The sequence below is a fragment of the Scyliorhinus torazame genome, chromosome 12, assembly GCF_047496885.1.
Source record: "Scyliorhinus torazame isolate Kashiwa2021f chromosome 12, sScyTor2.1, whole genome shotgun sequence".
Taxonomy (NCBI): domain Eukaryota; kingdom Metazoa; phylum Chordata; class Chondrichthyes; order Carcharhiniformes; family Scyliorhinidae; genus Scyliorhinus; species Scyliorhinus torazame.
In genome coordinates, this window is record NC_092718.1 from 186,117,976 (window position 1) to 186,138,221 (window position 20,246).

General features: G+C 42.6%; 1 protein-coding gene across 1 annotated transcript in view; it reads left to right on the forward strand.

Moving 5' to 3' along the window:
- The window catches only part of LOC140386805 (uncharacterized), a 44,785-nt gene extending 24,810 nt beyond the window's left edge, over nucleotides 1–19,975 (forward strand). Inside the window, exons 4-7 of the mRNA XM_072469513.1 lie at nucleotides 932–1,044; nucleotides 1,653–1,776; nucleotides 19,333–19,505; nucleotides 19,591–19,975. Of these exons, the coding sequence (XP_072325614.1) occupies nucleotides 932–1,044; nucleotides 1,653–1,776; nucleotides 19,333–19,505; nucleotides 19,591–19,656 (476 nt within the window). The 3' untranslated portion in view covers nucleotides 19,657–19,975. The remainder of the gene's footprint in view (nucleotides 1–931; nucleotides 1,045–1,652; nucleotides 1,777–19,332; nucleotides 19,506–19,590) is intronic.
- Nucleotides 19,976–20,246: the final 271 nt, after the last annotated feature.

Consider the following 20,246-nt stretch of genomic DNA (forward strand, 5'->3'; position numbering starts at 1 on the left):
CCTGTAGTGATTAGATATGTGGGGACCTGGTAAATGTATGATATGCAGACATTTAAAAAGCATGTGTTCTCAAAATCTGCAAAGCATTCCGGCTTTTCTTGTGAACAAAATGCAGAACCAAGAAGCTGGAAGGACTGCTCCAGCTAATGGGTGCGCAAGGGCTGCTGCAGGAGCAACGAAACTGCAGCACCACCACCTTGGAATAATCATCAAAGGCAAGAGGACTGATGTATCTTGCTTCATTAATTTCTGTGAAAACATAACCTTTCTCCCTCTAAACATATGACCTCTCATTCTCTTGCAAATACATTTTGTCCTGACCTAGAGTGGCATTGCATAAAGGACAGTGAGATTGATCAACTGCGTTCTCAAAGGATAGATTATTTTTTGACTGACTGATGATGAGGGTCTCACTATGCATGTGACCATCTGACTGATGGAATGTTGAGGTTATGTATTGTGAGAGTTGAAGGCTTTCACTCAGACTGAACACTTCAGAGAAGTTACCTTCAGTGCTCAGACTGTACATTGTACTCCACCTTGTGCCAGACAGTACATTTTCCATTGATCACTAATTAACAGACAAGTCAGTTATTGGCAGAGACTTTATTTTGGCATTGAATATATTAACAGATTCCAAATGGTAAAAGCTGAATGATACACAGCTGACTGAATTTTAAGGAAAACCAAGGAAATGCATGTATTAATAAAAAATATAGTTTAGATATTTATTAATTTTCTTAAGCATAACTAGAAGCTGAGCATAATTGGTGCAATGCTGACATTACCTGCTTAGATCACCCAGTGTGTATAAGGTTGGCCATCTAATGTAATCGTTATTAAACTGTATTTGTAATTTTCTTCCGTTCTGAAGTTTAATTGCCCCCTAATTATAGTGTATTCACATAATAAAATGTTTCAACCATTACAGGATTTGATGGGTATGCAGCTCGGAAGTTAAATCAGGTATCTGAATTTGGAGCTTGGTTTGATGTTGCAATTGACAACTTTGGGCGTACCATGTTATGGAGCTCACTCTTTTCGGTAAGTGCACAGTTGAGATGTGAAAATGAGATTGCTGTGAAAATTTGAGCACTTTTTAAATTAACTTCCACGGGCATTTCTTAAGAGTGTCTAGGTTTAACAAAAAAAAGGTTAGAAAAGTGCAAAGTAAAACTATAGAGAATGTACAGCATTAGAATTACCAGGATTATGAGATACTAAGACTATTTCCATTGCAGCAGAGAAAACACAGAGGTGATTTAATAGAGATTGCAAAATTTATAAAATGTTTTACTAGCATAAATGGAGGGAAACTTTTTCTTCTGGTAGTCACTGATGAAGCATTATGAATTTAACATCCTCACAAAGAGGGAGGAATTATTTTGTGCAGCGGATTATAGATCAACAATTGCCGCAGGGAATAGTTAAGGAACACTTTGCTTCCTTAAAGAAAACTATGTTTATCTCTCATAGCCCTATATCTTCTCTTGTTGCAAGGCAGTGGGAATAGTTTTCAACTGATGTAGGAAAGCAATGGTGTAGATATGAAGGCACCTCCCCCATACTGAAACGTAAACTTCAGTGTTATGAATGAAAAGAGCAGGTAAATTTATTATTTTAATGAAAATGTTTAATGTTTTCTCTTCCAGTGGGGACATTTTATAAGTAGCTTAGAGTGGTGTGTTTTAGTCTGTACACACAATTCCCTGGGAGCAGACTGGAAGACCAAGTTCGGCGATGGTCCTTGGTGGGTTCGGAAAACCATGGCAAATGGTAAGACAATTTTGATTTATAAAAAAAAAAAATTAGAAATTTTACTGGTGGAAATTTGCAAGTTCCAATTCTCCTTCAAACAACTTAAAACCTTGATCAGTGATGTTTCTAACCTGAACTTCAGGACTGATCTCCTATGATCAATACTTAGGGGGGGGGTGTGTCACCCAGGCAATCTGGGGGCTAGTGTGCTGTGGAGGGGGGTGGTGGAGGATACCCTCGGATGATCTCTACCGTTGTGGCCCTGGCGTGGTGGACCCTGCGATGTCCCCTTGGCCCACCGCGAGCCAGGTTCACGATTGCTGAGACCACAAATGAACCTCGCCCGCGTGATCCCCGGCCACGGGAAGGTGGAGCACAGGGTGCCGGGCCCACTAAATAGATGCAAATGGGTCATTACGACCCATTTTGCATTTATTTCCATTCTCTCGCTTGTGTGTGGTGTGGAACTCGTTCAGGCCGGCAGCGAGGGGTCGGAGCATGGCGTTCGAGTTGGTGCCTGGTGCCGTGCCAAATTTTGCCCTGATGCCAGATTCTCCATCCCATCTGCGAACGCATTCGCGGTGTCCTGGGGACGGATATCCCATCCTTGTTTATGGAAACTGAACTGAAAAGAACTGCAAGTATGTAAACTTCTGTTGTGAACACGAGGCTCATAGATTTTGTAAAACAAAGCATAAAAAAGTGAAGGGCATGAGCAGGCATCCAGCATTTGAAGGTGAAAAATGGAAGGAAGCATGGCGAGGCTATGTTTTCCCCACTTGCTGCACATACTGGCCTCACGCCTTCCCATTTCTGACCAGACATTTGATGGGTTGTTATGGGCCAGGGTTTTAGAGAACCCCAAAGTGTATCATGGAGTTCACTTTACCCACAACTTTCAATAGATTGTGGTATGGGGAGCACACAGCCCACTCTACAGGTGTGGTACAGCAGAAATGGAAAAATATTTTTTGAAGCAAAACAATGTTTATTCTATGACCCCAAGTTAACCTTTTTAAAACATACAGTAAACATCTGAGCAACCATTAATTCAAATACAACCCCCAAAGAATACAACACGAAGTAATCCTTACTTTCCTTTTAACATCCATAAGACATTAAAAAAACCTTTAACAGAAGCACATCAGGTTTAAATTCAGTACTGAGAACAGTTGTAACTCTGAATTTACAAAACGATCAGAGATAGTCTTTACATGGCAAATATAACAACATTACACATTCTGTGGCTGACTGCAGCTCCAACACTGAAACAAATCCAAAAAACACAGACTCACCCAAGCTTTTCTCAAAGTGAAACTAAAAGCTGACAGGCAGCCCAGTTCCACCCACACTCTGACATCACTGCAGTAATAAACACCCATTTCTTAAAGGTACACCCACTACAGGTATTCTATTAAAAAACACCCATTTCTTAAAGGTACTCTCACATGACACCTCACCCCAAGAAAAAAAAACCATCAACTTCAAGATGGTTTCATTTTTCACCTTTTCACTATCCTTTAAGAAATGCACACAGTACTTTTTCATTTCAAAAAACAACACATGCAAACAGGTATAAAAATATAGTCCATTTTTTGTTGTTCTTCCTCCAACTCTAATCCCTTTTGATTGACAGCCTCTTTGGACAAGAAGGTCTTTGCACGATCCATCCATTTCTCTACGTCTCGGCATTTCTCTATAAAGTCAGATACTTTAGTTCAATCTGATCACAGAGTCCCTTGTAATTCTCCAACACAAGAGCATTGGTTATCACAGCTTTCAGGCAGTCAAATGCCTGTTGAAAGTCTGCTGTCCACTAACATATTTGACGTTTCTTCAGCAGGTCTATCAGTGGAGCAATCACGCTACAAAAAGTTTGCACAAATGTTCGATCAAATCCACTCATGCCAAGAAATCGCATTATTTCCTTTTGTGTTGAGGGTATTGGAAACTCCCCAATAACTTTTGTTTTTACATCTCGTGGGACTAGTCGACCCTGTCCAAGTGTATGGCAAAGGAAAGTGACTTGGGCCTTTCCAAATTCACTTTTGTCTCGGTTTATCACCAAAGCCACCTCCTGAAGTCGATCGAATAACTCCTTCAGATGTTTTAAATGTTCTTTCCATGTCTGGCTGAAAATTACCAGATCGTCGATGTATACCGCACAATTGGGTAATCCTGAAACAACTTTGTTAGTTTTTGTTTTTTTAAATATATTTATTAAAGTTTTTTAACAACACAATTTTTTCCCTTTACAAACAATAACCCCCCCCACCCCCGTAACAAAATAACACAAGATCGCACGGAGCAAGATATATACATGGCAAAATGGTATATTTACATAGCTTTATACACTGGCTCTCTCCCGCACGTGCCAGTTTCCCTCACCCTTCATGTTATCTCCTGCTCATCCATCCCCCAAGCAATCCCCCATTTCCCCCCCCCCCCCCTCCCAGGGTTGCTGCTGCTGACCGACCTTCCTCTAACGCTCCGCGATATAGTCGAGGAACGGTTGCCACCACCTGTAGAACCCCTGCGCAGACCCTCTCAAGGCAAACTTAATCTTCTCCAGCTTTATGAACCCAGCCATGTTGTTTATCCAGGCCTCCAGGCTAGGGGGCTTCGCCTCCTTCCACATTAGCAAGATCCATCGCCGGGCTACTAGGGACGCAAAGGCCAGAATGCCGGCCTCTTTCGCCTCTTGCACTCCCGGCTCGTCCACTACTCCAACTATTGTTAGCCCCCAGCTTGGCTTGACCCGGACTTTCACCACCTGAGATATTGTTCCTGCCACTCCTCTCCAGAACCCCTCCAGTGCCGGGCATGACCAAAACATGTGGACATGGTTCGCCGGACTCCCTGAGCACCTTCCACATCTGTCCTCTACACCAAAAAACCTACTCAACCTTGCCCCCGTCAAGTGCGCTCTGTGAACCACCTTAAATTGTATCAGGCTGAGCCTGGCACACGAGGAGGAGGAATTAACCCTACCTAGGGCATCAGCCCATAACCCCTCCTCAATCTCCTCCCCCAGCTCCTCCTCCCATTTACCCTTCAACTCTTCTACCAGCGCTGCCCTCTCTTCTTTCCTCTCTTGGTGTATTGCCGAAACCTTGCCCTCCCCGACCCATACACCCGAGATCACCCTGTCTTGAATTTCTTGTGCCGGGAGCAACGGAAATTCCCTGACCTGTCGCCTCACAAAAGCCCTCACCTGCATATATCTAAAAGCATTTCCCGGGGGTAAATCAAACTTCTCCTCCAGTGCCCCTAGGCTCGCAAATGTCCCGTCAATGAACAGGTCCCCCATTCTTCTAATCCCTGCCCGACGCCAGCTCTGGAACCCCCCGTCCATCTTCCCCGGGGCAAACCGGTGGTTACCCCTGATTGGGGACCACACCGAGGCTCCCACTGCACCCCTGTGCCGTCTCCACTGGCCCCAGATCCTTAATGTTGCCGCCACCACCGGGCTCGTGGTATACTTTGTTGGCGAGAACGGCAGCGGTGCGTCACCAACGCCCCCAAGCCCGTTCCTTTACAGGACGCCATCTCCATCCTCTTCCACGCCACCCCTTCTCCCTCCATAACCCACTTGCGGATCATCGCCACATTTGCTGCCCAGTAGTAGCTCCCTAGGTTTGGCAGCGCCAACCCTCCTTGGTCCCTACTGCGTTCCAGGAACCCCCTCCTTACCCTCGGGGTCTTATTCGCCCACACAAACCCCATAATACTCCTGCCTACTCTCTTAAAAAAGCCCTTGGTGATCACGATGGGAAGGCACTGAAGCACAAACAGAAACCTCGGACAACTTTGTTAGTTAACCGTTGAAATGTGGCTGGGGCGTTTTTCATGCCAAATGGCATAATTTTGAATTGGTATATAGTATCTGGAATCACAAAAGCTGAAATCTCCTTCACCCTTTTGGATAAGGGTACCTTAAGTAAATCCAGTTTGGAAATGAAAGCTGATTGTCCCACTTTCTCAATGCAATCCTCCAAACGTGGGATAGGATAAGAGTCTGTTCTTGTAACTGCAGTAACCTTTCTATAGTCCACACACAACCATTGGGTATCGTCTGGTTTAGGTACCATCACTATGGGTGAGCTCCATTGGCTGCAACCCACTTTAATTATGCCATTTTTAAGCATACTCTCAATCTCTTTGTTAACCTGTGCCAATTTTAAAGGGTTAAGTCTATATGGATGTTTTGATTGGACCAGCATTTCCCACATCTACATCATGTATAGCCATTTTAGTACTTCCCAATTTAACTCTACAAACTTGCCCAAGTGATATCAATAACTCTTTCAGGTCAGGTCCGTTTTTCCTCTGGAAGGTAACTCAAACATTTATCTCAATTTTTAAGAACATCCTCATTTTCCAACTTAATTTGAGGTATGTCAAATTCACAGTCATGTGGATTTGGTTCGTCACCGAGTTAGAATCATTAAAACCTCCTTTTCTCGCCTTCCCTTCCAAAGTACCCTTTCATGAAATGAAATTAAAATCGCTTATTGTCACAAGTAGGCTTCAAATGAAGTTACTGTGAAAAGCCCCTAGTCACCACATTCCGGCGCCTGTTCGGGGAGGCTGTTACGGGAATTGAACCGTGCTGCTGGCCTGCCTTGGTCTGCTTTCAAAGCCAGCGATTTAGCCCTGTGCTAAACAGCCCCTTTAAGCATATTCACATGACACACTCGGTGAGTCTTCCTTCTATCTGGTGTTTTTACCACATAATTCACCTCACTTAATTTCCTTTCAATTGGATTAGGTCCACAAAACCTTGCTTTTAAAGGCTCACCTACCACTGGTAACAACACTAAAAACTCTATCTCCACTGGCAAAACTACGAACTTTGGATATCTTGTCTGCTACCCGTTTCATCACATTTTGTGCAACTTTTAAATGTTGTCCAGCCAATTCACCTGCTCTATTTAATCATTCCCTAAAATTTGACACTTAATCCAATAATGTAATTTCTGATTTCTCACTCACCAATTTTTCCTTCATCAATTTAAGTGGTCCTCTTACTTCATGACCAAAAATTAGTTCAAAAGGACTGAATTTGGTTGACTCATTAGGTGCATCCCTAATTGCAAACAGTACGAATGGAATTCCTTTATCCCAATCCTCTGGATAATCGTGACAATAAGCCCTCAACACGGTCTTTAATGTCTGACGCCACCTTTATAACGCTTCCTGCGATTCTGGATTGATTTAAATCATTTTATTCCTAAGCTATCCATAACTTCTTTGAATAACCTTGAGGTAAAATTTGATCCTTGATCCGATTGCATTTCTGTGGGTGGTCCATATCTAGTAAAGAATTTAAGTAACTCCTCCACAATCTTTTTAACTGTAATATTACATACTGGAATGGACTCTGGAAACCTAGTAGACACATCCATTACAGTCAAAAGATATTGATTCCCACTTTTTGTTTTAGGAAGTGGTCCTACGCAATCAATTAGGACCCTTGTAAAAGGTTCCTCAAATGCTGGAATGGGTATTAAGGGGGCTGGTTTTATTACTGCTTGAGGTTTCCCTATCACTTGACATGCGTGACATGATTGACAAAATTTAACTACATGTTTCATTTCATTTCATTTCATTTAGTCCAGGCCAATAAAAATGTTTTGGGATTTTAGCTTGAGTTTTCCTTATTCCGAAATGACCTCCCACTGGTACCTCATGTGCAACTCGCAACACCTCCTTTCTATACCCTACCGGCAATACTACTTGATGAACTTCTGCCCACTTTTCATTCGCCTGCATATGTAAAGGTCTCCATTTCCTCATCAAGACATCATTTTTACAGTAATAACACTCTGATACACACTCCGGTTCCTCTTCCGTGTATGCTTTCTGATACATCTGTTTTATTTCTACACCTTTTTGTTGTAACTCCGCCAATTTTCCTGGAACTAAAAATATCCACCGCATCCTCCACCTGTTCTTGTTCTTTATCAATCATCTGATCAAAAATCGTTTCTGATAATTGCACTTCAACTTAATCTTCACTCTTTGATTTCTCCTCTTGTCTTAACCTGTGACTTTGCAACCTTGTTACCACACAATCCGGAAAAGTCCCAGGATACCCGTCCTTGAACACTCCAGTTGTCTGATTTTCTACTGGCTTATCAACCACAGTAGGCATCACTCCCACCTGCGATCCAGTGATATCATTACCCAAGATAAACTGTATTCCTGGACAAGATAGTTTCTCTCTTACTCCTACTACCACTTCACCACTCTTCACTGGACTTTCCAACCTTATCTTATATAATGGAACACTGCTCCTCTCACCCTGAATTCCACATATTATCACCTTTTCTGGCAATATTCTTCCCAAACTACATAACTCCTCATCTCTTACCATTAAAGATTGACTAGCTCCCGTATCTCTTAAAATTGTGACTTCTTTACCTGCTCCTCCTGACACACGAGTAAACTTGACCCACACAAGTAAATTCTTGAAAGAGATCTGGCACCTTCTTATCAATCACCTCTTGATCAGGCTGTACAATCTTTTGCATCTCCTTCGCTTCACTTGGGCTTTCCTTTACCACTTTAACAAACCCCACTGTCTTATCCTGTTTTACTACATCAGCCTTCCCAGTGCTTTTCTTCAACCACCAACATTGTGAATTTACTTGACCTAGTTTATTCCAGTGAAAACATTTGAAACTTTTCATTTCGTTTCCACCCTCATGGATTTCTTTTTTAGTCTGAGGTACACTCCGCTTATTATCTCCCACCAGATCACCTTTACCTTTACTACTTGAGTGTTTCTCATGTCCCCAGTTTTTATCCCTCACAGGCTGAAACTGATGTCGGAAACCAAGCTTTGAGTTATGAACTAATTCATAATCATCTGCCATTTCTGCTGCTAACCTCACAGTTTTAACCCTCTGCTCTTCCCCATGAGTTCTCACTACGTCAGGAATTGAATTTTTAAACTCCTCCAAAAACATAATTTTTCGAGCTCAGGCACTCGTTCATATGCACCAAAGATGGATTTTTTCACCTCCTCGTACGTCCAAGATATCTCCTCTGGTAGTGATGCACACGTCACTAGCACTACCTACCAGCTTTGTTTGAATCAGTAATACCCACATGTCCTGTGGCCATTTCATTTGTTTAGCTACCTTCACAAATGAAATGAAAAAGGCTTCTACCTCCTTCTCACCAAACGTTGGCAATGCTTGGACATATTTAAATAGATCCCCATCAAGCCTTCGACTATGATGCTCTTTCTCACTATCCTCATCACTATCATTCAACTGTACGTTTCCCTTTACGTCTGTCAATTTTATCTGACTGTCATGTTTCATGGCCATTTTCTGAAGTTCAACCTCTCTCTTATCTTTTTCCCTGATCTGTATCTCCCTTTCTTATTGTTTTGCTAAGGCTATTCTTTTCTCCTTTTCTTTTTCCTTTTTATCTCTTTCTATTTCCTCTATCTCTTTTGTATTCATGCTGCTTTAATTCTCTCATGTTCCATTTGTTTAATTTGTAACTGAATTTTTGCCATTTCCAATGAGTCAAACAGTATCTCAGGCAATTTTAAATCCTTAGCCACCACCATAATTACCTCATCTTTTCGCATTTTGTCAGGTCATGTTATCTACACTGTTTTTGCCACATCTAACAGTCTGCTTTTAGTCTCTGTCCGTAAGGTACTGCGTGTTACCGTCTCCACCCCCAAAAACCTCAGAATTGTCCACAACACACTCCTCACTTAAACTAGAATACCACACCTTAACAGCAACCACAATATGCTTACCCCTCACTGTCTTTTAAGTTCACTAAGCCAATCCAATAGATAGACTTTTATCTCCCTTGAGCCCCAAATTTGTTAAGGGCCAGGGTTTTAGAGAACCCCAAAGTGTATCATGGAGTTCACCTGACCCACAACCTTTAGTAGATTGTGGTATGGGGAGCACACAGCCCACTCTACAGGTGTGGTACAGCAGAAATGGAAAAGTATTTTTTTTTTTAAAAAGCAAAACAATGTTTATTCTATGAACTCAAGTTAACCTTTTTAAAACATAGTGAACATCTTAGCAACCATTAATTCAAATACAACCACCAAAGAATACAACACTAAGTAATCTTTACTTTCCTTTTACCATCCATAAGACTTTAACAGAAGCACATCAGGTTTAAATTCACTACTGAGAACAGTTGTAACTCTGAATTCACCAAATGATCAAGAGATAGTCTTTATATGGCAAAGAGAACAACATTATACCTTCTGTGGCTAACTGCAGCTCCAACACTGAAACAAAACCAAAAAACCCAGAGACACCCAAGCTTTTCTCAAAGTGAAACTAAAAGCTGACAGACAGCCCAGCTCCACCCACACTCTGACATCACTGCAGTAATAAACACCCATTTCTTAAAGGTACACCCACCACAGTTCTTCTATAAAAAAACACCCACTTCTTAAAGGTACTCTCACATGACCGGATGTAACCACTTTAAAACAGTTGAATACAAATGGGGTTATCTCCTAATTCATTTACCTCTTCATTTTACGTGTCCTGCACCAAATGCTCATGAACTGCTTCAGCAAGTCTCTATTGTACCCTACTGGACTGACTGTCTGGCAGAGACCCAAGCAAGCTGCCTTCCCTACTGTTTTAAAGTGAATGCCATTAAGTGTTTTGCAAGATTAAATTACTAGCGTATTTTATGTGTTTTACCACACAACAATGTAAGCATTGACATATGGATGTACAACATAGCTCGTTCTTGCCAAAACCATGTTGATATTTCAATAAAATCTCATTTCAATATATATTTGTAGCAACACTTGAACAAAACCTGCTGAAAGTTCATGTAAAATATCAACCAACCAACCTTAAAGGGGAAAGATTTTTTTTTTTTAGCCATGTCCTGAAGTCACCCAGCATCAGATTTCTTTGACTGGATTTATTCCCAGCCATCGAGGAATGCTGCTCTTCAGCTCGTTGGCACTGTGTGTGTGGAAATTGCTCAGTGGCAGCTACTCTGATTTACTGTCAGTGATATAAAGTGTCTTGTCTTCACTCAGATTTTCCCAACTAAAACAGGGCAGAGAGTCGCATAAAGGTGTGGGACACTTCCATGCAACAGTGTGCTGGGAGATCAAATGTCGACCGTGAGGCAAACCGTCAATATGAAAGTTTGTAACGGATTTAATGCAAAATGAGGAGCTTATGGAGACTGAAAGCTAGGGGGCCATAAAAATGGCGAGAGAAAGAGAATGCGGGTTCAGGGTTGCCAGTGAGGGTTCAGAACCATGTTCAGAAGCGAAACTTTAGGCGCGAGATAACATGTAAGTTGTAAGTTGATTAGCTGGTGAGTATTGTTGCTTTGGGTAGGGACTGGGTCTAAACAAGAGACTGATTAAAAACAATAAAAAACATTAAGTGTTCATACATAATGAGTAGCTGGTCTTTTATAATGTTTATAATTACTTGCAAAGTGAGTCTGGGGAATTAATAATGGGGAAAAAAGGGAGATAGCAATGAATGAATGAATTTTTAAAATACTTGAGTACCCAATTCTTTTTTTCTAATTAAGGGGCAATTTAGCATGGTCAATCCACCTACCTTGCACATTTTGTGGGTTGTAGGGGTGAGACCCACTATGTACAAGCTCCACACAGGCAGTGACCCAGAGCCGGGATTGAACCAGTGTCCTCGGTGCCGTGAGGCAGCAGTGCTAACCACTGCGCCACCGTGCCGCCCTTCGATGAATGAATTAAACAAGTATTTTGCATCGGTCTTTACTATCGAGGACACATCCCAGAAATAGCTCTCAATCACGGAAACTCAGGAAAATTACAATCATGATGGAAGTGATATGGAGCAAATTGTTGGGGCTGTGGGCTGACAAAATTCCCAGTCTGGATGGACCTCATCCTACGGCCTTGAAAGAAATGGTTAGTGAAATGGATGCATTGGCTTTAATTTTCCAAAATTCCCAATAATCTATCCAGCTATGCCTTATACATGTTCAAAGACTCCTGACCCTCTGAGAAACAATATCTCCTCATCTGTCTTAACTGAGCGTCCCCTTATTTTTAAACAGTGACCCCTAGTTCTAGATTCTCCCATAAGAGGAAATATCCTCTCCACATCCACCCCATCAAGGCCCCTCAGGATCTGAAAAGTTTCAATCGAATCATCTCTTACTCTTCTACACACTAGTGAATACAAGCCTAACCTGTCCAACCTTTCCTTGTAAAACAACCCGTCCATTTCTGGGATTATTCTAGTAAACCTTCTCTGAACTGCTTCTAACGCATTTACATCTTTCCTTAAATAGGATTACCAATACTTTGTACAGTACTCCTGAGCAATGCGCTATACAACTGAAGCATAATCTCCCTACTTCTGTATTCAATTCCCCTCACAATAAACATTCTATTAGCTTTCCTAATGACTTGTTCTAGCTTTTTGTGATTCACGCACGAGGGCACTAGATCCATCAATCTCCGACCTCTGTAATCGCTCACCATTTAGATATGTTTTTTTTATCCTTCTTGCTGAAATGGACAATTTCACATTTTGCCCACATTATATTCCATTTGCCAGATTTTTCCCCATTCATTTAATATATCTCTATCCTTTTGTAGACTCCTTACGCCCTCTTACAACTACTTTCCTATCCATCTTTGTGTCATCAGCAAATTTAGTGACCATACCTTCAGTCTCTTCAACCAAGGAATTTATCTAAATTGTAAAACGTTGAGACTCCAGCACAGAGTCCTGTGGCATGCCACTCGTCACAGCCTCCCAACCAGAAAAGACCGGTTTATGCCAACTGTTTCCTGTTAGCTAGCCAATCTTCTATCCATGCCTATGTTACCCTTTATCCAGGAAGTGTCGTTGGTTGCAGCAACTGGCATCACTGTGGTTCATCCGAGGTTGGGAGCTTCTTCAATGTGTGATATCCATATGGTCACCCTACAGCTTAAGACTATGCAGGTAGTGAGGGAATAGGTGACCATCGAGCAGTCAAAAAGGAACAGGCAGACACTGCAAGATTCCCTTGAGTGCATCCCACTCTCCGATCATTGTTCAGTTCTGAATACTGATGAGTGATGGATCATCTGGTGAGTGCACAGCTCAGTCAATGGCACCAAGGGTGGCTCAGTTGTACAGGGGTAAAGAAGGAAGATTGGAAGAGCAATGATAGGTAATTTGATAGCTAGGGGAATGGATAAGCAGTGCTGCAGCCTGCAGATGTGCAGTGGTGTATTGCCTCCCAGCTGCCACTCAAGGATGTAATTGACCAGCTGCAAAGCATCCCGAGGCGGGAAGGGTGAACAGCCAACATTCATGGTTCATGTTGGTACGAATGACATAGATAGAAGGAGGGATGTGATACTGCTGTCATAATTTAGGGAGCTAGGTAGGAAATTATCAAACAGGATCTCAAAAGTAGTCATCACTGGATTACTCCATTACCTCAGGCAAGTGAAAATAGAAATAGGAGCATAAAGCAGATGAAAGGGTGGCTGGGAAGATGGTCCCAACACTGGGACTGGCCTGGGGGAGATGAATAGAGCTGGGACAGAATTTCTTATGGGGTGTTTTGCAAGTGCTCATGGGGAGGGTTTAAACTAGCTTAAACTAGATAATAGCAGAGAAATACCAAGGTGCACAAAATACTGGGAGGGAAATGTGGCACAAGATAGATAGAATAAAGAAACAGCAATTTGATAAATGGGGTCAGAGTAAAGGAAAAAGTAAGCGTCTAAATCAGGGTTAATGTGCATGTATGTGAATACAGGGAGTGTGGTGAATGAGATTAGTGTTACAGGCTCAGATTGCCATGTGGAAATACAACGTTGTGGCTCTAACAGAGACCTGGTGTAAAGAAAGACAGAACTGAGTGTTCAGTACTCTTGGTTACAAGCTTTTAAGGGAAGAAAATGGGGAGGAATGGCAGTGTTGTTTAAGGAGCAAGTTACAGTGCTGGAAAATGAGGATGTCCCAGAGGGGTCAAGGACAGGAACTAGTGGGAAGGATGTAGAGGAACAAATTTGCAAGGAAATAAGAGATGCAACATTTAGAATATTTATAATTGACGACTTTAATTATCCAGATATTGATGGAATAGTTGTAGTGTAAAGAGCAGACAGCGTCGAGAGTTCCTAGAATGTGTTCAGGAGAGTTTTTTACAGTGTGTTTCCAGCTCAATGAGAAATGAGGCAGTGCTATCCCTGTTCTTTGTTTTATGGGCCAGGGTTTAGAGAACCCTAAAGTGTATCATGGAGTTCACCTGACCCACAACTTTTAATAGATTGTGGTATGGGGAGCACACGGCCCACTCTACAGTGCGGTACAGCAGAAATGGAAAAGTATTTTTTAAAGCAAAACAATGTTTATTCTATGAACTCAAGTTAACCTTTTTAAAACATAGTGAACATCTTAGCAACCATCAATTCAAATACAACCCCCAAAGAATACAACACTAAGTAATTCTTACTTTCCTTTTAACATCCATAAGACTTAAAAACACCTTTTAACAAAAAGGTAACTTCACTACGGAGAACAGTTCCCACGTTAAAATCAGCAAATGGACACTCATAAGCTTGCAGAGATTCACACACATCCTGCTGTGATTGCAGCTTCTCCAAAACTAAAATGAAACCAAACCCACCCTGCAGCAAAAAGCCTAAAGCGAAAGTAAAAAGCTGACAGACAGCCCAGCTCCATCCACTCTCTGACATCACTGCAGTAGTAAACAACCATTTCTTAAAGGTACTGTCACTACAGATATTTATATACATACCCATTTATAAACACCCATTTCTTAAAGGTACTCTCACATGACATTAGTAGCAACCTGCCTGATTGGCATTCCATCCTTCCATCCCCGATGCACAATGCAACAGTATGTAGATGCATTGCAGCAACTCATCAAGGTTTCTTACAACAGCACTCTACCATTTGGAAGGACAAGAGCAGTAGATGCATGGAAACATGACCACCCAGGAGTTACCCTCCAAGCCACACACCGTCCTGACTTGGAACTATATAATCATTCTTTCACTGTTGCTGGGTCAAAATCCTGGAATTCCACCCCGACCCCACATTGCCCGAACAACACTGAGTGTTCCTATACCATATGGTCTGCAGCAGTTCAAAAAGGCGGTTCATTATCACCTTTAAGGGCAATTAGGGATGGGCAATAAATGCTGGCTTAGCCTGCAATGCCTCAATCCACTGAAATAATTTTTTTAAAACTTGCTTTTAGGCAATGTTGGATTACCTTTTCTTTGGAATTTTGTGCCTCAATAAAATGTAAGTTTGTTTGTAAGCTGTGTTTTAATTCTTTAAATGCTAGCTATAGACTCTCTTCTGCCACACTTTAAAAAAAAAAAAAAATTTTTTTTTTTTGGCCATAAAGAAAACACCCCAACAATATAAAACAGAAAAGAAAGCAGCCCCCCATAACATTCAACGGCAACCAACTCCTGAAGTGCAAACTAAATATATCCCAAGAATTGTAGAACCCCTCCTTTGCCCCCCTCGGCTCAAACTTCACCTTCTCCAGGGACAAGAATTCCAGAAGTTCCCCTCGCCAAGCCGAGGTACAGGGTGGATAGACTGACCTCCACCCCAACAGCACCTGCCTACGAGCGTTCAGGGAGGCGAAGGCTAAAACATCTGCCCTCGCACCCGCCCGCAATTCGGGCCAGTCCGACACCCAGAAAATGGTTTCATGGGACTGGGTTCCACATCTATACGCAAGACCCTCGAGTTATGCTAAATACCTCCGGCCAAAACCTTTCCAGCTTCGGGCAGGACCAAAACATATGTACGTGGTTTGCGGGGCCCCGCCGACATCGCTCACCGACATCCTCCACCCCCTCAAACAGGCGGCTCAGCTTTGATTTTGTGAGGTGTGCCCTATGCCTGACTTTCAACTGTATCAGCCCTACCCTTGCACACTAGGTTGAAGAATTTACCCTCCGCAGCACCTCACACCACAGTCCCTCTTCCATTGCCCTCCCAGCTCCTCCTCCCACTTCACCTTAATCCCCTCTATAGACACCCAATCCTCCTCCAGGATCCTCCTGTAGATCGCTGAAAGAACCCCCTCCCACTGACAGCACCGCCTCCAGCAACAAGGAGGTCGGTGCTATCGGGAAGGTCGGGAAACCTTGCTTGCAAAATCTCGAACCTGCAGGCACTTAAACTACCCCCCCCCAACCAATCCGTACTTCTCCCCAACTTCTCTAAGCTCGCTCTATTGTCTCCCAAGAAACAAGTCCTTCATTTCCTTGATCCCCCCCCTCTTGTCCCATCCTCCCTGATCCAGCCTCCAACTTAAATTTTGCCTAAGCTGCCTCCAGATCTTCAAAGTGGCCACCACCACCAGACAGCAGGGAAATCAAGGCCTGCCCTATTGTCTGTGGCAAGACACCCCTGCCTATCGCATCCTCGAACATTCACACCATCAGTGACACCAACCTATCGTTAAATTTCTTATAGAATTCCACTGGGAACCCGTCGGGTCCTGTCGCCTTCCCTGCCTGTATCCTCCCAATCACCTCCTTCATCTCCTGCTCCCCTACCAGCCCCTCCAAGGCTGCGCTATACTCTTCACCCAACATTGGGTTCTCCAACCCATCCATGAACTCCCTCATCTCTCGCTCCTCTCCCGGTGGCTCCTACCGATATAACTTCTTATAAAACTCTTCAATTATTTTATTTATCTGCTCCGTGACGACGATCAGCTTCCCCGTCTTATCCTGCACCTGTTTTATCTCCCTCCACGGGTCCACTCATCCCACCCCTCTCATGAGCCCAGCCAGCGTCTTTGCTTCCACTGACTGGGCCAGCAAGCGCGGCTGAGACCTATTCATCTTCGGTTCTTGCACCATATTCCAGTAACAACACCCCCACTATTAACTCGTGGGTATCCAAATCCGGAACGGCACCCAGTACCCTCTTCACAAACACTGCATTGTCCTAGTTGGGGCCATAAACACTCACCAGCGCCACCAACCTCCCCTCTAACGCCCCCGTCACAATCACGTAGCTGACCTCTGGTTCACCACCATCATCTCCATCCGAAACCTCACCCTCTTGCCCACCTATACCGCTACCCCTGAGCCCTACTGTTGCACCCTGAATCACCGAACCCTTCCTAAGCGTAACCTAATCTTTCACCCTCAGGTGGGTTTAATGCAGCATCACCACCTTTAAGCTCTTTAAACGTGTAAACACCCTAGACCTCTTCACCGGTCCCCCTAATCCCCTCACAGTCCATGTTACTATTCTGACTGGGGGTCTCTCACCCCCCTGCAACTCCTATCCGGCATTATCGCAACCCCGGGTCGCTCCTATTGGGCCTGGCCCACCCATTCCTTTGTTGCTGTTGAACCCCTTCCCAGAATCACCCCCATCCACTTCCTACTATCGATCCCATCCCCCCATCTTTCACACCTCCCAGACCCATCAAAACCTGTTTGATCATGTTCCAATGACCCAGATCCCCCCCCCCCTCCATGACCCAATCCCTGAAAACAAAGACACTCAACCAGAACCAGTGCAAAAAGCAACACCCCCCAGAAAACCTCCATAAGCCCAATATTCTCATACCCACTGTAGCAAAGGTATGCCCATCGACCAAACCCCCAACTGCTCCCCCCCCCCCCAAAAAAAAACAAACAACCTGAAACAAGAGAAGGCTGTACACAACGTTTAACCTCCCTGCCTTCAGTCCGAAGCCAAAGCCCAGTATCATCCCTCATTTCAACCCCAGTCCTTTGGCCTTCTCAAACGCCTCCACCACCTCCAAGTAGACAGCTCTCCAGTTATAGGTCACCCTCGGCTTCGCCGGGCAGACCACGCCAATCCTCACACCGTTGCTGGAGAGTGCCGCTTTCACCCGACCAAAGGCCGCCCACCTTCTCGCGAGCTCCTCAGTTAAGTCCTGATATATACAAATACCAGCTCCTTCCCACTTCACCTAACACCTTTGCTTCGCCCAACCCAGGATCTTCTTAACATGGAACTTGTGGAAACAAATTATGACCGCCCTTGGCGGCTCGTTTGCCTTCAGCTTGGGCCTGAGCGACCAATGAGCCCTGTCCAGCTCATACTGGAAGAGTTCTTCCCCCTCCCCCAGCAATTCCACCAACATCTTTGCAAAGTACTCAGTCGGCCTTGGGGCCCTCCTTCCCCTCAGGCAAGTCCACTATTCTTAAGTTCTGCCACCTCGACCTATTCTCCAGGTCCTCCACCACCCTCCGCAGCTTCTCCAGAGCCTCGAGCAGGATTTACCCAACTTGCGATTTCCACCTACACGCCGCTCCTGGATCTCCTGTCATACCTTTTTAAATGTAATTTTGCAATTTACAAATCTACCTCCTCTTTATAATGAGATTAATTAGTATTTTCTCAATGCACAATGAGAAGTAAAATAGCTCATTCACAAGTTGGTTCCTCAACATAGTTCTAGAAAACTATCTTGAATTGATATCTTTAGTGGATTAACATCCCTTTTCCCAGATTTGCAGCTTTGAGCAAGGAATCCCCTTGTTTACAAAGGTGCTTTTAATTTCTTTTATCTGGGAGCCACAATAATCCAAATATTTCAATAACCATAGAATTCCTGTCACGACCAAATGCTCAAAGATGGGTCATCCATTGTTAAGTTTCCTCACTTCTAACCCTGACCTTATTAAATAAATACAGGTTACCCTTTGAAACTGTAGTTAGCCCAGGCCTGTTTGAGAACTGCACTTGCTTCAGGTTACTCAGTTTCTCAATCATATGTTTCCATTTATCAGCATTTAACTCTTTTTTTTTCTCCTAAAACTGTTATTTTATAATTCATACGTTTTAGAAAATCAAAAAGGTATTCTATAAAATTATCACAGACATTACAAAATTGAACCATTAGGCTATTATTGTTACAAAATAATTTGCATAATTACTACACAAGGTAAGTAAATCATTTTAATTTGCACTGTTTCACTTCAGTGGCGAGTGACCATGAAACCATTGTTGATTGTAAAAGCCCATCTGATTCACCAAAGTCTTTTTAGTGAAGGGAATCTGCTATCCTTACCCAATCTGACCTACATGTGACTCCAGGCGACTCTTAATGGTTCTCTGAAATTGCCGAACAACATACCCCTTTTCAAGTGCAATCAGGGATGGGCAGTGCCACCCACATCCCGTAACAAATCTTAAGCAAATCAAAAAGTTGAACTTTTGATAATTCAAATTTTAGTTATTTCAGGAAATTTTCAGTCAAATTATTTGGTCTAATGATAATGTGCTCCCAACTGCATCCCATTCCCTCCCTTCACAATTTTACCTTCTTTCCCATATGAAAATGTTTTAAAACCAATTGGTCTGGATTGACATTTACAAATTTTTCAGGCGATCAATTCGAATTATTGGATATTACATTCTTTCATAAAAACTGTACTGGATTTTTAATGACTTCTGAATTTGGGTCCGGTCAAATATTTGAACACAAATTCAGGTCAAGTTCAAAACGTTTGTATTTTTGTGAAATTACATGGTTAAATGTGTAATGCCGTACCTACAGGTTTTAAGACTCCTGTCGGAGCATTTGCTATCTTTGGATTACATGTACTTCCTATTTGGCTGTATGGTTACCACAATCGACTTCTATCAGCAGCATTTATGATGCCTTACACATGGCAGTGGATTATAACTACATTTCTTGTAGCTGGAAGACTTCTATGTATGGCTGTGGAGGTAAGAGGAAGCTGATTTTTTTTTTTTAATTTAGAAAAAGACTTTTCCAGAGCAGTTAATTCAAATACTTCTGTTTTTATTATAGTTCTGGTGTATATGGATTCATATTATGTACCTTGTACGAAATGAGAAGGAAACCCAAGGAAAGTAATGGACTGATTATAACTCTGAAAGGAACATGATTTTTTAAATTCAGCATTTACAGAAAGGCGGCAATTTTTCAAGGTAACTGGATCCTGTAACATCATTAAGATCTAAGTTGTCACTGGAAATGGGTTGAGTACCATTTGCAATTTGGGAGAATTTCTTCTCTTTTTTTTTTTTTGCAGGGGTTTGTAGGAAGGGGGAAGAAAATATGTGATTAAAATTATTTTTTTCTCTCTCTTGAACCATTTTCTTATTACAACTAACAAATCACATTTGTGGATGTTTCTTTTGTAAATAAATGGATTTTGTGTTTTCAACTGAAACATAGGGTATTTGCTTTTTTTGTTAAAGGTTTCAAAAGCCTTAGTTACGGGTTTGTTGATACAGAAGGTTCATACTGCTTACTGAAATCGGTTGTACTTTGTTTAACCAAAACAGCAAATTCTTAATGTGGGGGGGGGAAGAGGAAGCTCTTTTAATGCAAGCACTATCTTCCATTGAAATAATGCATCAATTAAAACCATATTGGAAGATAATCTCAGGTGAAGATATGCTCCCACTTCTGGATTTGTGTTCATCGATGAGCAAAGTAGT